Below are 18,518 nucleotides of genomic sequence, written 5' to 3'. Positions count from 1 at the left end.
AGCCCTGAAAACTGTGTTAAGGTGTTTGGAGTTTTTCGTTTGTATTGCTGTTTGCTTGGTTCCTTGCTTGCTTGTTTTCTAAGCTCTTAATGTACTGATGAACTGCAGGCAGTGAAGGGAGCCTGTGTTAACATTAATAGTTTCAAGTTTTTTAAAATCACACACTCTTGATAGTGCAATACTTTTTTTTTTTAACATGGATCCAGTTCAGTATTTTAACCTTCTTTCCAGTGGATTTTCTTGTATGTACCCCATTTTAGAGACCGCTGGAATTGATTACGAATAGGGAAGGGAGGGAGTCAGTGGTAGTTGGTGGGAGGAAAAGGTAGAAGAGAAGTAGAGCTTGGTTTTGTATAGACTTGAGTTTAAGACACCTAAGTACCCAGATTTGAAGATGCTTCATACAAATTTGGAAATGTTATTAAAGATTTCAGAAAGTAAAATGGCACCAAGCGTATGCTCTAGATAAAATTCAGCTTCATCTTCAAAACAGAGTTCAGCATTTTTCCCTCCAGTCTACTGAAAATGATGATTGATTAAAACATCAGGCGTCTGTCTTATATTCATTTTAGCTAGTTATCTTTATTTGATTGCTTTAGTATTTTATCATCTTGTTCTCAACTAAATATTTACAGATTTTTAAATATGTTACCCTTGGTGATCTAAATTAAAGAGTATTCTTAAAATAGATGTTTTGTGTAGCCTACAAGAAGAAGACCTTGTCCATTGTAATTCATTGACCTTTTCAGATTCCTTTAGAGCATTCATAGTTATCAAGCCTAAGCATGTCTTCCAGACAGAGATTCAGATAGCCATCAGGAGGTCTTTGCAGGTGGCTTATGCTTTTCAGTAACTTCCTCAAAAATATAATTGTTGTTTCCTTTTGGCCAGCCGTCCATGTGAGTTAATGCCTATAAAGCTTTGCCCAGAATCCCTTTAATTTATTAAAGCTGTACAATATATGATTAAAGACACGGGTGCTGGTTGGTGTTTTTGGCTTACTTCCATTTAGTTTGATTTTCATTAAGAACACTATTTTTTAAAAACTTCAGGCAAAAATACCTTTCATCATTGATATTCAAAGCACATTTCCTTGGGAAAATGAGAAAGAGAAGCAGCTATAGTTCTCCTGAATCTCATGAAATTCAATTAAGTTTCTTCATTTTGTTTGTTTTTTGTTCAACATCAGCATCTGTATCCTCAGTGAATCTTTATTGAATACCCAGTGAATAGTAGTACTACTGTAAGCTGATCCCATGCCAATGCTGGAAAGCACCTTCTCTTATTATTTTGGGTAAAAGGTGCAAAGAAGTTAGCAGTCTATGTCAAGTTCACAAAATGAGTCTTTGGTGCAGTTGGACAAACAGATTTGCAAAAGTGCCTAAAAAGGGAAACATTCTTCCTAATGGAGGAAATGGCAAAGGAAAATCTAGTCAATGAGTCTCCCTGATCTTGCCCCTGTCTTTCTTAGACAGCAGAGGGCAGCAACATGAGATTTTAGCCATGAGTGGAGGGAACAGTTTTTACTGGCTCTTCTCAGAGCTCTGGACATAGCAGACACAGCTGCCCTGGATCAACAGCAAATTTTTGAGACCTTGAAATAGAGGATTAAGGCATTGAACAAAATCACAGGGTAGATTGATTGCACATTTAAAGTTACAGTACCTGGATTTATATTTAATATCTATTTTCTGATTCTGTTGCTTCTTAGGCCTTTATTTTATAGAATTTACAAGAATTTAGGACATTAGGAATAAACAGACTCTGAAGATAGAAGTATTGATTTATGATGTGTTAATACAAGATGTTGATGTTGTTTTACAGATAGTGGCAGGATAACCTAATATACAGGAAGTACCGATCCATGTAATGAAGGTTCGGTAAATGTGAGTGGTGCAGATGTCCCATCAGGAAGACAGCACCTTATTTCCATAGCTTGTGAGCGAGTTTGGTCTATTGCTGCCTTACATTTGCCCAGCATCAAACAGCACAGTGTATTACAGGGACAGAGTGATGAATGCATCCAAATTCCTTTGTTGTAGTCCTGCCACTGTAATATTGATTACACACTGAGATAACCCGCCCCCCACCCCTCACCCCCCACCCCCGACTCCTGCCCTGCGCCCTTAAAGTCTTCCCTCCCTCCCTGGAGCAGATTTTTTGTGTTCTTTTGTTTTGCCACAGAACTGTCATCGTACTCATCACAGCACTATTTGCACCCTACTGGTTGCAACCCACCAGTGATTAATGAAATCAGTGTAAGAGGTTGTGATCAGTAATTTGTTTAAAGAGGAAAAATACTGAATAGGGTAGATTGTTTTATAAAATTTTTGTTTATTACTTAAACTTATGTGTGCTTAGACTGGGTTGTAATGTAAAATGTATTTCTTATGCAGGTTATATTAAAAATTGCTTTGAAAAGCACTTCATTGTAGCATGGATCGCAGCATCATGTAATTAATTATCAGCTTACATATCCATCCCCTAAGTAAACTGTGAACCTCTAGAAAGACAACCTTATTTTCTGCCTGTCACATATAGGCCTTCAGTAAGTGTTAGAGAAATAAATGAATGACATGGCAGCTACTTAACTCCTCTGAGACTTCTATTTGTTTTTCATAAATTAGAATGTTATCAGCTGTGTCTCCCATGAAGATGACTTGAAATAATAGATGTGAAAGTGCTTTATATAAGCACCATGCACATAGGAAGGATTATTGTCTGGCATAATTTTTTTTTATTGTTTTTGAGCAAATAAGCCACATTAAGTCTTGAAATCTTAACTCAGTGTTTTAAACATTACTGATGTTCATTTTATTTTTTAAAATTTTTTTTTTAAGATTTATTTGTTTATTTGAAAGAGTTACACACAGAGAAAAGGAGAGGCAAAGAGAGAGAGAAAGAGAGAGAGAGAGGTCTTCCATCTGCTGGTTCACTCCCCAGTTGGCCGCAACGGCAGGAGCTGTGCTGATCTGAAGCCAGGAGCCAGGAGTTTCTTCCAGGTCCTGCCCCAATGCAGGTGAAGGCACCCAAGGACTTGGGCCATCTTCCACTGCTTTCCCAGGCCATAGCAGAGAGCTGGATCAGAAGTGGAGCCGCTGGGTCTCAAGCTGGCGCCCATGTGGGATGCTGGCACTGCAGGCCAGGGCCTAAACCCGCTGCGCCACAGCACCGGCCCCTGATGTTCATTTTTAAATGTAGAATGAGTAGACAATATTGAAAATTTAGGTGTGTGCCCTTTTTATGGAAGGAGATTTCAAACACATAATGAGTGGGCACAGTAGGGGATGCACGCCCAGCTTCCACACCTCGCAACTCTGGGCAGTTTTATGGTTTCCTTACCCTCTCCCACACTCCCCTTCTCATTACTGTAAAGCAAAGATGTGTTTGTTTTCTTCTCTTTATTTCTGTTTTTACCTTTTCAAGTACAGTATGTAGAAGTATTCTTAACATTTTTCAAAGAATCTAATCCTCAGGACTGAAAGAGGTAGGTTGGTAGTGTAGACAAAGGACTGCTGTGTGAACTAGTTATTCTGACAGGAACTGGCAGGTAAGCAACTTTATTTCTCAAGATTTCATATGATGGTGACCATTCCATTGCAAAACAGTGATCACATTCCAGAATTGTAACGAGTTCTAGAGGCTTAGTTTTGCAATTGTCCACTCTGTCATCCTCCACAGGGATGTGACCTTGCAGAAAAGTAAGGAGTCCGAAGCATGACAGATCACTTTGGAGCCTTTCCAATTTTTGTGTTCTGTCCTACAATAGTCCTCAGACGTTTTGACCTCTAGCTGGGCAACGTAGGCTGCCACTGAGATTTCTGGGATACTGTGAAGCTATAGCAAGCCCTGCTTTGGGGCTAGAACATGCAACTTGGAAGTCAGGATCCGCTTAAAAGAAAATCATTTTAAAAACACAGTAAATCAGAACCACTTTTACTGATTTTCATTAATCTTTTTGGGTTTTCATAATTTTGTGACTCTGACTCTCAGTTACAAATATAAATAATTTAAAACCCTATGAATGTTTAATTCTGTCAAATATTTTATTTATGTAGAATTTTCTTCCTTTAAGTTGTGTGGAGTTTTTAAGTTTTTTAACCATGTATTACCCACTATGATAATTGAATATACAGCAATTTTGCCTGTCTCAGCTATTTTTTAAGCGATTTATTTATTTATTTATTTATTTGAAGGAGAGAGAAAAGGAGAGAAATAGAGAGAGAAAGAGAAGTCTTCTAGAGAGAGAGAAAGAGAGGTCTTCCATCTGATAGTTTACTCCCCAAATGGCCTCAATAGCCAGAGCTGATGCAGGCCAAAGCCAGGGCTCAGAACTCCATCCGGATCTCCCATGTGGATTACAGAGGCCCAAGTATTTGGGCTTAGACCATCTTCTGCTGCTTTTCCAGATGAATTATCAGGGAGTTGGATGGGAAGTGGAGCGGCCAGGACTCGAACTGGAAGTCATTGTAGGTGGAGACTTAACCTGCTGCGCCGCAACAGTGGCCTCTGCCTCAGCTGTTTCAGTTTGTTTTAATATAGTCTTGAAATTATTTCCCAAATGAAATTAATGCAAAAGGACTTCTATTTTAAAAACTACTAAGCTATCTTTGTGTGAATGCAAGGAGGTTGCCTTCTCTCCACATAGAAGTGTTGTGAGTTGGGGGTAACAGAGATTGAGGAGATGAAACTTGTGTGATAAAATCGCTGTGACTCCAGACCTGCTGTGCATTACCGGTACCAGTACCACACCATTCCAGCAGACTCCCCTAGTGCAAACCTGGAAATATACTTATTTTCCTTGTTCATTCCCTGCATCCATCCAATAAGTAGATCGTTATTGATTATTTATTTAGAAAAATCTTTTGGCTTTATCTTCCCACTCTCATGTCCAACATGTCAGTTCTGATCTTTATCAACATTTATCTGAACTAATTAGCAGTCGAGAAGAAATGGACTGATGGATTTTGGCTGTGCCATTTTATGTGTATTTAATCCTTACAGCAGTCCTGGCAGGTAAAGCAGTTATCTACATTTTTCAGCTTGTGAAACCTGGGCAAGCTCTTGCAAATACTGGGAGAGCTTCTTGCTCTGAATCTTCCTTTCCCTGAGATGCACTCTATTCAAGAATACCTGGATAATCTTCCTAAAATGTAGCTTTTAATAACTTCCCTTATAAAATCTATAGTTCCTGGCACATTGCCAGGGATTTTCACGTTTTACCTCATTCTAACAAATTACTCCTTGAGATCCATATTGTCTCGTTACTTCCTTGTGAAATGACCTGTAAAGATGTCTATTTCCCATTGAACCAGTTGAAAGTTCTTAATATCGATGGCATTCCACATTTTGTGCTTTGGCTCTGTTACATCTGTTTAGTCACCTCTCCCAAGGTAAACAGGAATTAACTTTAGCAAGGTCAACTTCCTTATGATCCTCTTTAGGTACCATTTTTATTTCTTTGATAATGCCTGCTCAAAACACATTTCTTGTCCACCTACCCCAATTCCCCCCAACCCCACCTTCTCTCCTCATTTAAACTCTACCAGTGCTGCAAGGCCCATTCCAAGTTCTGCATTTTCCAAGAAGCCTTCTCCATCGTTTCTGTCTTACTCTTCTTTATTTCCTTTGCCACATATATTTGCCCCTAAGAGTATATTGTTAATTTATTTTTTTCCTAATGCTGAAAATAATATATGCTTGTTGTGCAAGTTTTAGGTAGGATATTTGAAAGTGAAAAAGATAACTCCTCTGGCTTCCCACTTCCACACATGGAAATCTTTGCATAGTTTTTTCATAGTACACATTTTCCATTAACTTTTTCAAGACACCACTCCTCTTTCCATGCATAGATTTCAGAATTTTTTTTACTTAAAAATAGACTTATTTTAGGCTCCATTTTTTCCTCTAGCTTTTTGAAATACCCTTATGTTTGTATGTGTACCTACTTACGTGTATATATTATGGTTCCACATAAAGTATACTTTATATAAATGAGTGCATGTGGATATTTATATTACATAAATGTTATAAATTTATTTAATAAGTTGTTTATATTCTTATTAAATATGTGTTTCATGCACACATAAAATTATCTGGAAACACCAGACTACTAACTGAGGACATTCAGGAAGTTATACTTTTGACTTTGTGTCACTGTAGTTAAATATTTTTGAAAAGATTGATTAATTAATTTGAAAGACAGAGTGAAGAGAGATGGAGAGAAAAAGAGACATCTCCCACCTGCTAGTAAACTCTCCAGATTCTCCCCAATGGCCAGAGAGAGAGGCCAGTTCGGAGCCAGGAACTCCATTTGGGTCAGGTCTTCTGGAGGGTGGGGGTGGAGACCTGAGTACTTGAGACGTCATCTGCTGCCTGGGAAGGTATGCAGTAGCAGTAAGGGGGCGGGGGGGTCAGAAGCAGGGGACACAAAACAGACTCTCCAACGTGGGATGCAGGCGTCCCAAGCGGCAGTTTAACACACCGCACCACAATGCCCACACCTAGTTAAATATTTTAAATAGTCCTTAGTATTTAGTATGTTTTAAAATCATGTTTAAAATAAGATGACTAGAACCCGGTGTGCCGGCACCACAGGTGGAGGATTAGCCTAAAAAAAAAAAAAATAAGATGACTTCTCACTCTGCCTGTAGATATACAAATGCTCATTCTGCAGTGCTCTGAATCACTTGGCACAGTACTTTTTTTTTTTTTTTTAAGCTTACCTTGCTACTTTGCTAGACTGCAGGCTCTCAAAAGGAATAAGACAGTGTCATGTTTATGTTTATATTTCTCAAACCTAGTAAATCTGGTATAGGACAGGGTCTGTAAATGCTAATGAAAAGTGAATGAGTAAACAGACATACCTTTTAAAGAACAAAAAGCATCCTCCACATTTCTTGAGAGGCTCTTGATATACTGTTGAATGTTATTTTCTACCTGGCACAGCAGTGGGCAAAAAAATTGGCACAGTAAATACAGGTTGATTTGAAGTTAACCAACACTTTGTGGAACTGTAGGCCAACGTGGAGTCTACCATGCAATGACCCTCTTGATCCCATGCAGCAGAGACAAGAAAACCAAGAAGTGAATACCTACCTGATTAAAGCCAAGAGAGGCTTGTGGACTTCAGAGACATAAAAACTCTTTGGGCGTTAAGATTTGACTATACCCTAAGTAAAGACATTGACATCTTATGCAGACACATAGGAGAGCATGTCTCTGTGTCCAAAACAGAGAAAAAGAAAAGCCATTAATGTAGCTGTTACTGTACCTAACAAAGGACTGTTAGACTTGCAGCACCTGCTGAGTTGAGGCGTGCATCCAAGTGGCCTGGCAGGTGTATAACCCAAGTGTGTTGTAGAGTGCTGCAGAGCCTCATGCCCTGTTGCACTGAAATCCTGCATAATTAATTCCACTTGCTCTGCTTGCATTTGCACCACGCTTCCCTCTGATAATTCGCCTTCCCAAGAAACCAGTTCACTGTCAGGCTGAAACTGCCATGCCTGATTCTTCAATTGTTCACTATGAGTTAATAAAGTCTCCTGCTTCTTTTTAATACATTGGTGTGTTGTGAGTTTTGTTAGTATGAGTCTACATTCCTGATTCCAGTCAACGAAATCAGATAGCAAAGCCTGCAAGGCTCATCCAGGTGAACACTCCTTTGTGGGCATCTGTTGGTGTGGACTGCTGAATTTCCCAGGTGACGTCCATCTACATTGTTGTGTACCGTGTTTCCTTTCCATTCCACACTTCAGAATACTTCCTCCCAACTGTAGTACTTAGTTCAGAACTTCTTAATGATGTGCACATTGTAGTTAGAGAGTACTAAATAATATTATCCGGATGACAGTAGACTCTTTTCTTCTGGGTGAGTATTCTTTGTCAGGTTGTGCAAATTCCACACCTGTATGAATGATTGGAATATGTGTTGTAGATGCCACATCTTGAGGACCTCCAGCAACTCATTTCCACTTCTTGCTTCCCAGCGTCTCCTGGTTCTCATCTCATTGTCAGCATTGATCCTGGCATGATACTCAAGTCACTTGCTAACCCAGATCTCTCTTGCAGCGGTGAAACCTACAGAAGATGGAAGATACAATGAGTTCGACCAGATTAAGGATAAGGATGCAAGTAGAGCAGGCAATGAACGAGGTTATAGAATTTTTTTCTTCCCTTCTCATCTGTCTCTCTTTCTTCAAGACAATTGCAATAGCATTGCAAGGGTTTCCATGAACGCTTATGAAAAAAATAAAGCACAAGTTTTCTGTGACATGTTCAGCTTATCCATGAATGTAATGGAACTCAAACCAAGTTTCAATAAATCATTAACAGCAATTTCTTGCCAAAAAGGATATCAGTGTAGATAACAGGGAAAAACCCATTACAACTCTTAGTGAATCATGGAGTTTTTTTTTTTTTTTAATAGTATAGTGTATCAAGTGCATTACTAGCTACCACTTTACTACACAGCAGTTTTTCCTTTCTCCCTTTCTCCCCCAGATTCACAGCCAGAATATCTACTTGATCACTAAATGTCACCATCAGTTTATCAGGAGTTTACCCAGAGCCATTCCCAATTATCACTGATTTAAAATAGTTATTTTTTCACAGATTACTAAGACTTCACAAAAGTTTCAGATAAGATAGTAAATATAAAATTTTGAACTGACTTATTTTTTATAAGCTAGGTTCTTAAAAACTTGTTTAATCATGCTAACCACAATTTTGCTTATGTAATTGCAATTCTGCAGCAAAATCAGACACTAGGATTATTAGTACCTATAGGGTACTTCAAAAAGTTTATGGAGAAATGAAATTAAAAGGTAAATGTTTTTTAGTGCAAGCAGTTTTGAAATCCATGCAGTTTTTTCATAATACACCTTTCCCAGGAACTTTTTGAGGCATCTTGTATAATACATCCATGAGACTTATATCTCCACACAATATAATAAATATGTTCTTGTGTATTAATGTTTAATGATATGGGGCTGAAGTACAGAGTATTAAAGACTATTTATTTTAGATACTGACTAACCAGTAAATGAATTCTCTAGGCCCTTTGACCAAATTCCCCATTCTTGGGCTTTCTTTTTCTACTGGATGAAAAATGATGCTGGTATTAGGAGGCTCCTGTTTCATCCCCATCGTCTTGAAAGAGCAGTAGTTACACGATAGACTATCCAGTAGTAGAAGTGACGCTCAGAAGTATCAGAGCACCCAAACCTGCCACCACTTCTGTAAATGTCTTCCCTTAGGTTAGTAATAGCATGTTATGATACAAAGGTTCACATATTTTAAAACAAGCCAGGCAGTATAATTTGTTAAGGAATTAAAATTTAAGAAGAAAATTCATATTCCCTTCCTTCAAAAAATGCTTGATGGGCAGAAGATGGACATGGTCAACATTTATAATTTTTGAAAAAGTTAGAACTCCCAAAACTACCTATATTTTTCAGAAGTTACATTCTCTCAATTTACCAAACAGCATGATATATTGTTGATGTTCCTGTTTATAGGAAAATACATAAACTATACCATAAATAAGACAAAGCAGTAGAGTGGGCCAGAGAAAGGTAGTGATCTGAGAAGTGATGAGTATTAGACCCACACTTATCCCTGCGCCTCCCCACTCTTGGCTCAGGCCATTGCCTTCCTTTTTCTTTGTCTCTTTCCTCCTGTTCTAGGTCAGGGTCTAGACAAGAAATCACTAGACTGAACCAAAAAGATAACTACACTGTGGAACAGAACTGCCTTAAAATTGTGCAACATCAGGGCAAGCTGAAGTTTGCAGTTTTCAAAGTTATACAACCTTGCATACGCCGACTGCACAAAGACCAAGTGGGAGAGTAGGCAAAGATTACTTTTCTCTCCTTGTTTGCTTCTCTAAATTCTTTTTCTGGAATCACCTGTTTTTCTTCAGTCCTCCTGCAGCCCTCTGATCTCCATTTCTTGTCCCGTTTTGGTAAAAGAGCATAAAGGCTTCATGTTATTATGTAAATATCTGTCTCTGTGTGTGTGAGTGTATGCTCTATTTTGTTTTCATTTCTAATGACTTCAGGGTATCCCGTTTAAGTCAGATATACTCCCAACAGTAATACTAATTAAATTTTTAGAATTTCTGACTCTGAACAGTCTGAAAATTACTGTCAAAAACATACACAATTTCATGGTATTCATGGACCCTTACTACCTTTTTTATGGATCTCACCTGGCTTCGGATCCTTGCCCCATGATGGAATTCCAAAGTTATGTATTTGAAAACATACTCATTCACTAGGTACCCATTGTGAGTCCAGAACTATGCAGGTCTTTGAGATACACACACACAAAAAAAGACTGGTTCATCCATAAAAATTTGCAGTGTTAATTGAGGAGACTGACACGTAAGTAAGCGATTATAGTGTAGAATAGATCCAACAATAGGGCAGTACAGAATACTTTGGAGAGCATGTCAGATGAGTGTTTAATTAACCTTTGAGCATCAGAAGATTGTCTTTACAGTGATATCTGAGTTGTACACCTACATTGAAGAAATGCTATGTATGAAGTTAAGATAGTTATAAACTTGGCTGGCGCCGTGGCTCAATTGGCTAATCCTCCGCCTGTGGCACCGGCACCTCAGGTTCTAGTCCTGGTTGGGACACCGGATTCTGTCCCGGTTGCCCCTCTTCCAGTCCAGCTCTCTGCTGTGGCCCAGGAAGGCAGTGGAGGATGGCCCAAGTGCTTGGGCCCTGCACCCGCATGGGAGACCAGGAGGAAGCACCTGGCTCCTGGCTTCAGATTGCTGCAGCACGCCAGCCGTGGTGGCCATATAGGGAGTGAACCAATGGAAGGAAAATCTTTCTCTCCGTCTCTCTCTCTCTCTCTCTCATTGTCTAACTCTGCCTGTCAAAAAAAAATAAATAAATAACTATATATATATATATATATATAGTTATAAACTTGTATGTCATGTTGAGAAATTTGTATTTAATTCTTTTTAAAGATTTATTTTGTATTTGAAAGAGTGATAGAGACAGAGATCAAGAGAGAAATGGATCTTCCACTCACTGGTTCATTCTCCAAATGGCCATAATGACTTAGACTGGGTCAGTCTGAAGGTAGGAGCATGGAACTCCATCCAGGTCTCCCACATGGGTGCTGGGGCCTGTATTGCCACTGCTTTCCCAGGCACATTAGCAGGAAGCTGGCTCTGATTTAGGATGCCAGCTTTGCAGGTGGCAGCTTAATCCATTGCACCTCAAAAGCAGCCCTGGATTTGATGTTTAAAGGGCCTTTGGTTGAGGGATGATAAGAACTGATCTGTAATGGAGAATGGCTTGACGGAAGCGGAACTTAGTGGCTGGGAGACCGTGGTAGGAAACCAGGTAAACAATAGTAGTGATTTTTCACTGACGTACTGAAGGTACAGGTGAAAAGAAGTTGATAAGTTGAAAAGATATGAAGTGGAAACCACAGAATTTAGTGATAAATTAAATGCATTTCTTTAACAAATATTAGTTGAGCTGCTGTGTGTTAAGTACTCTGTTAGATACGATGATGAACCAAAAAACCCATCTCTGTCCTCAAATCTAGTGGCAGTGACCTCCAGGCTTCTGGAGTAGACAGCTCCATGGATGATGGTACAGTTTACCAGACAGATGAACCAGACCACAGATCCCTGGTCAGGAGAAATGCTTCTTGAAGCTTCAGGTGCCCCTTCTCAGATTTCCAGAAGTCCCCGTGGTTGAGGATAGCGAGGGGTGTTACTGATGAGAATGTATCCTGCATGAACACCGTTGGGGGAGAAGTTTGAGATGCAGATGACACTTGAAGCCAGCAGGTTGATATTACCTGGGAAATGTATAAAGAATGAGAGGAGAGGAGGACTTGAGGATTGGACCTAGCAAAACCATGAAGAGAGAGGAGAAATTGATGGGGATACCAAGATAGTATAAAGAATGTAAAGCATGTTCTGAGATGGAGCTAGTGGAACATCTGGGAAGAGAAGCACTGTGGGAGTAAGAGCCAGTGCAGGATAGATTGGAGACGTTTCTGGTTTAAGGTCCTGACCTGAGCTCACAGAGTGAACTTCACCCATTCACCTCCATCACTATGCCTCAGTTCTACTCCTCAAATGTGCCTAAATGAATTTAATAGGAAAACGCTTTTATCACTGCAAACAGCTACAAGATGGTACGATGCAATCAAAACTTGGTTCTAAGAAGAACCTGTTAGCTAGGGGCTCATCCCGTGCTAAAGGGGATACTGTCTAGGAGATAAGTATAGAGGCCATTGACCAGTGCTTATTAATGCCCCTCTGCTTCCAACAGCCACAGCTCGAGACCTGAACTGCGGTGTGGTTGTAGAAGAGGAGGGAGCATATTTTAAAGGTTTTGGAATCTCTGGCAATCTCACAGCTTCTGGAGGCCAGTTTTCTTGAAAGGGCAATAAAAGGATCATCTTTGACATTGGTAGACTTGCAGAACATCCCACTCATGTGTACTTCCCCTGGGAAAGAAACGTAGGAAGGCATACTAGAGCCAAAACAATAAGTAGACAATGTCCAATAAAAAGGATATTTTTAAGTGGCACAGAATTGTGAATAGCAGTTTTTAACATAGTGGTGAACCACAATGCTAATGACAAATGATTCCTCAAAAAAGAATAATGTAACACACTAATAGCAGGCATCTGTAGTTATAAAATGCTACTCAGTTTAGCAGGCAGGAGGAAGGCAAAGGGATGTGCAGACTCCAAAAATGCTGCTTCATTATTGACATAAATTAAGGATGAAGAAAAGTCCAGCTATAATATAATCCGAAGGCACATGTTTAAAAAGACATATTAATGGAAAGAAATCAACAAAGGAAAAAGTTGGGATGCTACTGTTACTATAGAATTTGAGGCAAAAAGCACCATTCTGTGCGATTTATTATCATTTTACTGTTAAAAGTCTGGTGGTGAACATTGACACAGTGGTGAGCATAAAACTCTTTTTATGAGAAGACATTGTTTTTATTAAAAGGCAACTGGAAAAACAAAAGGATGTAGAGTACTGGATAAGTTTAATATATACATTGTGTCCTATAGAAGGTATATGACTACAAAGTCAGATACTTATAACATTTACACTAGACCATAAAGAGCATTTTAAGGGATATTAAAACATTAGAATTCTACTTGCCACATTCCCTGGTTGTGAAGTGGACAAATCCACATTTATGTCAAGTATTAACCAAAATATTAATTGCTTCAATTTTTAGAAAGAAATAAATCAGAAGGTATACAGTTGAGAACAACTAAAAAGTTAGTGAAAAGAACATACATGACTTAACAAAATGTGTAGATGGGAGAAAGGTTTAGCAAAACTGTATTAGAAGAAAATTGTTGCTTTATGAAGTCACACAGCACACACATAAATGAATTAAACAGCAGTGCAAGGCGGGGAATCAGATAAAAAAAATAGAAAAATTAAAGGACTAATAGTAATAATAAAAGAAAATAATGAACTAGAAAGCAGAGAGTAGAATTAACTAATTTACTAAAAAATGAAATAGGGAAATAAAGATAGAAAAGATGAAATTAGGAATAAAAACAGGCTTATCTATGACTAGATGCACAGGGAGCTCTTTAAACATATATTGAAAAGTAATTTTTAACCTTATGGCAAAAAATTCAGTCTGCAAAATGAATAACAAAATTTATTGTGAAAATGACCAAAATTGGATCAAAATAGCTAATAGCTATAAATGACATAGACGAGATTTTTAAAAAATATTCCTCCTTCCCTCAAAATAGAAATTCCAGATATACTTGTCAGTTAATTTTATCAAACCTTAAAGGAACAGATATAGCCTATGCTATCTAATCTTTTTTTTAAAAAAGATTTTGTTTGAAGGGCAGAGTGAAAGAGAGAGAGAGAGACATTCCTTTTGCTGGTTCACTCCCTAAAATGCCACAATGACTGGAGCTTGGGCAGACTGAAGCCAGGAGCCAGGAACTGCATTCTGGTCTTCCACATGGTGGCAGAGCCCCAAGCACATGGGCTGTCCTCCTCTGCCTTCCCAGGCTCATTAGCAGGCAGCCTGATTAAAAGCAGAGTAGCCAGAAATGGAACCTGCACTCAGATATGGGATACTAATGTTGCAAGCGGTGACTTGAGTGATCCCTCATATTCAGAAAGCTTTTTTTTTTGTTTATTTGTTTTTTAACTTTTATTTAGTAAATATAAATTTCCAAAGTACAGTTTATGGATTCCAATGGCTTCCCCCTCCCATAATTTCCCTCCCACTCGAACCCCTCCCATCTTGCGTTTCCTCTCCCATTCCATTCACATCAAGATTCATTTTCAATTATCTTTATATACAGGAGATCGATTTTGTTTGCACCCACACAGAAACACAAAGTGTAAAATACTGTTTCAGTACTAGTTATAGCATTACCTCACATTGGACAACACATTAAGGACAGATCCCACATAAGAAGTAAGTACACAGTGACTCCTGTTGTTGACTTAACAAATTGACACTCTTGTTTATGGCATCAGTAATCTCCCTAGGCTCTAGTCATGAGTTGCCGAGGCTATGGAAGCCTTTTGAGTTCACCGACTTCGATCTTATTCCGACAGGGTCATAGTCAAAGTAGAAGTTCTCTCCTCCTTTCAGAGAAAGGTAGCTCCTTCTTTGATGACCCCATTCTTTCCACTGGGATCTCACTCAGAGATCTTTCATTTAGGTACTCTTTTTTTTATTTCCAGAGTGTCTGGCTTTCCATGCCTAAAATACTCTCATGGGCTCTTCAGCCAGATCCGAATGCATTAAGGGCTGATTCTGAGGCCAGAGTGCTATTTAGGACATCTGCCATTCTGTGAGTCTGCTGTGTATCCCGCTTCCCATGTTGGATCGTTCTCTCCCTTTTTGATTCTATCAGTTAGTATTAGCAGACAGTCTTGTTTATGTGATCCCTTTGACTCTTAGACCTATCAGTGTGATCAGTTGAGAACTGAAATTGATCACTTGGACTAGTGAGATGGCATTGGTACATGCCACCTTGATGGGATTGTATTGGAATCCCCTGGCACGTTTCTAACTCCACCATTTGGGGCAAGTCCGATTGAGCATGTCCCAAATTGTACATTGCATTTTAAATATGGAAATCTTCCCATTTTTGCTTAATGCAGCTAGGTGTCTCTGACTACATGCTTTATTTCCCCCAAGCAAAGAAAAAAGACATATCCTTAAAGTTATACAATTTGATGTTTTGATACACATATAAATTAAGAAATAATCTCCACAGTCAAGCTAGTTAACATACCTAGCACCTCATGGTTACCAGTTTATCTTTTCCTTTTTTCCTTTTTTTGTGTGTTTGTGTGTGTGTTGAGAACACTTAAGATCTACCCCCTTAGCAAATTTCAAGTCACACGGCTACCCTATGATCAAATTCCAAATACTCATATATCTTTTCTTTCTCTTAAATGGGAGAGGGCATAGGATGGGCATTTGGTTCAATGGTTAAGACACAGCTTGACACACTTGTGTCCCATATCAGAGTGCCTTGGTTTGAGTCCCAGCTCAGCTTTCCATTCTAACTTCCTGCCAATTCACACCCTGGGAGGTGACAGGATATGGCTCAAGAACTTGTGTCCTTGCCACCCACGTGGGAGACCTGGATTGAGATCCTGGCTGCTGACTTCATTGTGGGCCTAGCACACACAGTGGTCAACATTTGGGGGAGTGAACCATCAATTTTTAGATCTCTGTCTGTCTCTGTGCCTTTCAAATCAAATGGAAATACATAAATTAAAAATGTTTTTAAGTTAAAAATACTTTAACTTAAAACTACATATAGGAAAACTAAAGTCAGATATTAGCAAGTAAAATCTGGTAGCATGTTGAAAGAACCCTAAATATAATCAGTTAAGATTTGTCTCACTTCTGGTATATCACTTTTGTTTATCATTGGAAAATCCATGCTGTGGTAATCACATTGAGAAATCAAAAGGGAAGCTACCTTCATGCATTCATTCATTCATTATAGCAAGCCAACTATCATACTCTAGGTGCTGTTGAGTCCAGCGGTGAACCAAAATGAGCTTTCTTTGTGAAACTTAAGTTCTAAAAGTGATTAAAAAAATAGCACATATAAGATATTAGTGTATGATAAATTTTCAAACCAGTGGAGAAAAGTTGGGCTATTCAGTAAACTTAAAGCTTGTTGTTCAGTGTTTTTAAAAAGCAGCATGTTAAAACCCAAATTCATTCTCTATGTCCAAATACATTCCAGATGCATTGAAGATTTTAGTATTAAAAATTGAAACTAAACTGAACAAAACCAATCCAGGAACCTTTGATATTATCGTATGGGCTTTTAGTCATGTCAAAAGGAAACATGCTTAAGAAAGTCTGTGAGCTGAAGGATGGCATTGCCTTGTTTCTGGGAAAGTAAGCCCAAAAGCAGTTATTTCAAACTTGGAAGCATTCAACAAAGCCAACTAGGTTCCCAAGGTGTTTTTGAAGGTGTTATATTCAAAGAACTGAAACTTTGCGAGGAAAAATCCCACGTGATTACTTGACATATAAAGGTTTCATAGCCAAAGTCCAGTGAGTACTAAGACTCCCTAACATTTTTCAAGTAGTTCCTAGATATTTTTCTTGGCCCTACATAGAGAAGTGTTATCTCATGGAGCACTGAAAACAGTCACCGGAAGTCGGTGCTGATAGTGTTTTACATATTTTACAGGCAGAGAGATCACAGTGGCTTGCCCTAGGGCACCCAGCTAATAATCACCAGAAACAGGACTGAAATAGAGTTCGGTGCCAGAGTTCACATTCCTAATCATTATGCTGTACAAGCAGGTCTCTTAAAGTTCTCCCAAACAGGTTCCTGAATGAGGATGCGGGGAGAGGGAGAATTTCACTTGATCAAACTTTGAAGAATAAGTTTGGATGATAACTTCCTAATATCACAGCAAAAATCCATTTGCAACCTCTGGGGAATCTTTTCTCACCTTTGTTTGGCCTTTGCCAGAAAATCTTCGTGCAGTGTTTAGAACTCAGGTTTCATTTTGTTGACAAAATAACTTCCAGAAAAATCACTTCGAAGAATTTTTTGAGCAAAACATTTCCCAGTTTACTTCAAAACAAACGAGAGGACCTTGAATGTCATCTGCTCATTTCGTCAATGATATTTGCAAGGCTGGGTTTTCTCCCTTTGTGACAGTGAAGGCAAAGCAATGTGATGAGCCTGACCCACACGGAGTTGTTTTTCCCACACCGCTTTGGTTAGAGGGCAGAGAGATTCTGGTGAAGCAAGAACACTCAGTGATTATGTTGGTATCACATGATCAAAGTTTTTAAGCAAAAACTTTGTGTTAATATTTTAAATTTGGGATTTTTTTAATTTCAAACATTAAAGGATGCCTGAAGATTTATTTTATTTTATTTTTATTACTTGTTATTTGAGAGAAAGACAAAGACACAGAGAGCTTCCAGCCCCTGGTTCACTCTTCAAATGCCTGCATTGGCCAAGGACTGGGCGAGGCCAGAGCTGGGAGCCAGCAACACTCTAATGCAGGTCTCCTCTGTGGGTGGCAAGAACCCAGTTAGTTGAGCTATCACTGGATCTGCACCAGCAGGAAGCCTGAATCAGGAGCTGGAGCCGGGAATTGAGCCTGGCTGTTGGATGTGGAATACAGGTGTTTTATATATCAGGCTAAACCCCTTCTCCTAGGTCTGAGGTTTTACATTTTTTTTTAATATGGCATGGATTTTTTTTTCAAACATTGAGAAACATTATTTTATATATGCCTTTTGATGTGGAAATATACTGATGCTCAAAATCTATTAGAAACAGCATGCCTTTCTCTGTCCTCCCAGATTTTTTCTAGCCCTCTTATTTCAATTAAAAGATAAGTATATGTTGGTGCAAACAGCTCTGAAATGCATGCGTAGTTTCTCCATAATACACATTTTCATGAACTTTTTAAACATACCCTCATATAACTTTGCTGTTTGTAGCATAAAAAGGCTATTATTTTCTTATTGTAAGTAAGCATTTATTAAAGATAACCCATTTTACTTTTCTACTTATTCTCATAAATTCAAATTTATAATTATTATAGCTATAGTTTCTTCTGATTCTCATTTATTTTGTCTTTGTCTCTTCCAGTGATTTCTGAGATTTTATGTTTTAAGTCATTCTGAATCCTGATCTTTAAATAGTGAGGTTTATGTTGACAGTTGATAACAATGTTGATTATAGCATTAGTATTTGCCTATACATACAAAATGTTTACTGGATGACAACCAAACAGCATGCTCACTATGATCCCATTTTGTGAAATAAATTTTAATCTATGATAGGACATATGGAAATAAAACAAATCTAAAAGGTTATGTAGCTATTAAGAAGTAATTTATTTGTATTTAATTGATCTACATTTATATATTTATATGTATATGTGTATATTCAAATACATGTTCAGAGTTTCTATAGTATAAATATATTGTTCTCATAATAAAAACAATGTTTAA

At 38.4% G+C, this 18,518-nt stretch overlaps 1 protein-coding gene across 2 annotated transcripts in view; it reads left to right on the top strand.

Moving 5' to 3' along the window:
- Positions 1-18,518, top strand: part of NSMCE2 (NSE2 (MMS21) homolog, SMC5-SMC6 complex SUMO ligase) — a 244,282-nt gene that overhangs the window by 123,218 nt on the left and 102,546 nt on the right. Inside the window, exon 5 of one of the 2 annotated variants that reach the window (XM_062189456.1) lies at positions 8,071-8,154. The exons of the other annotated variant lie outside the window; for it this stretch is intronic. Within the exon in view, the coding sequence (XP_062045440.1) occupies positions 8,071-8,154 (84 nt within the window). The remainder of the gene's footprint in view (positions 1-8,070; positions 8,155-18,518) is intronic. 2 annotated transcript variants of the gene reach the window in all.

The sequence above is a fragment of the Lepus europaeus genome, chromosome 4 (genome assembly GCF_033115175.1).
Source record: "Lepus europaeus isolate LE1 chromosome 4, mLepTim1.pri, whole genome shotgun sequence".
NCBI classification, from domain to species: Eukaryota; Metazoa; Chordata; class Mammalia; order Lagomorpha; family Leporidae; genus Lepus; species Lepus europaeus.
This window is presented reverse-complemented; position numbering and strand designations above follow the sequence as displayed.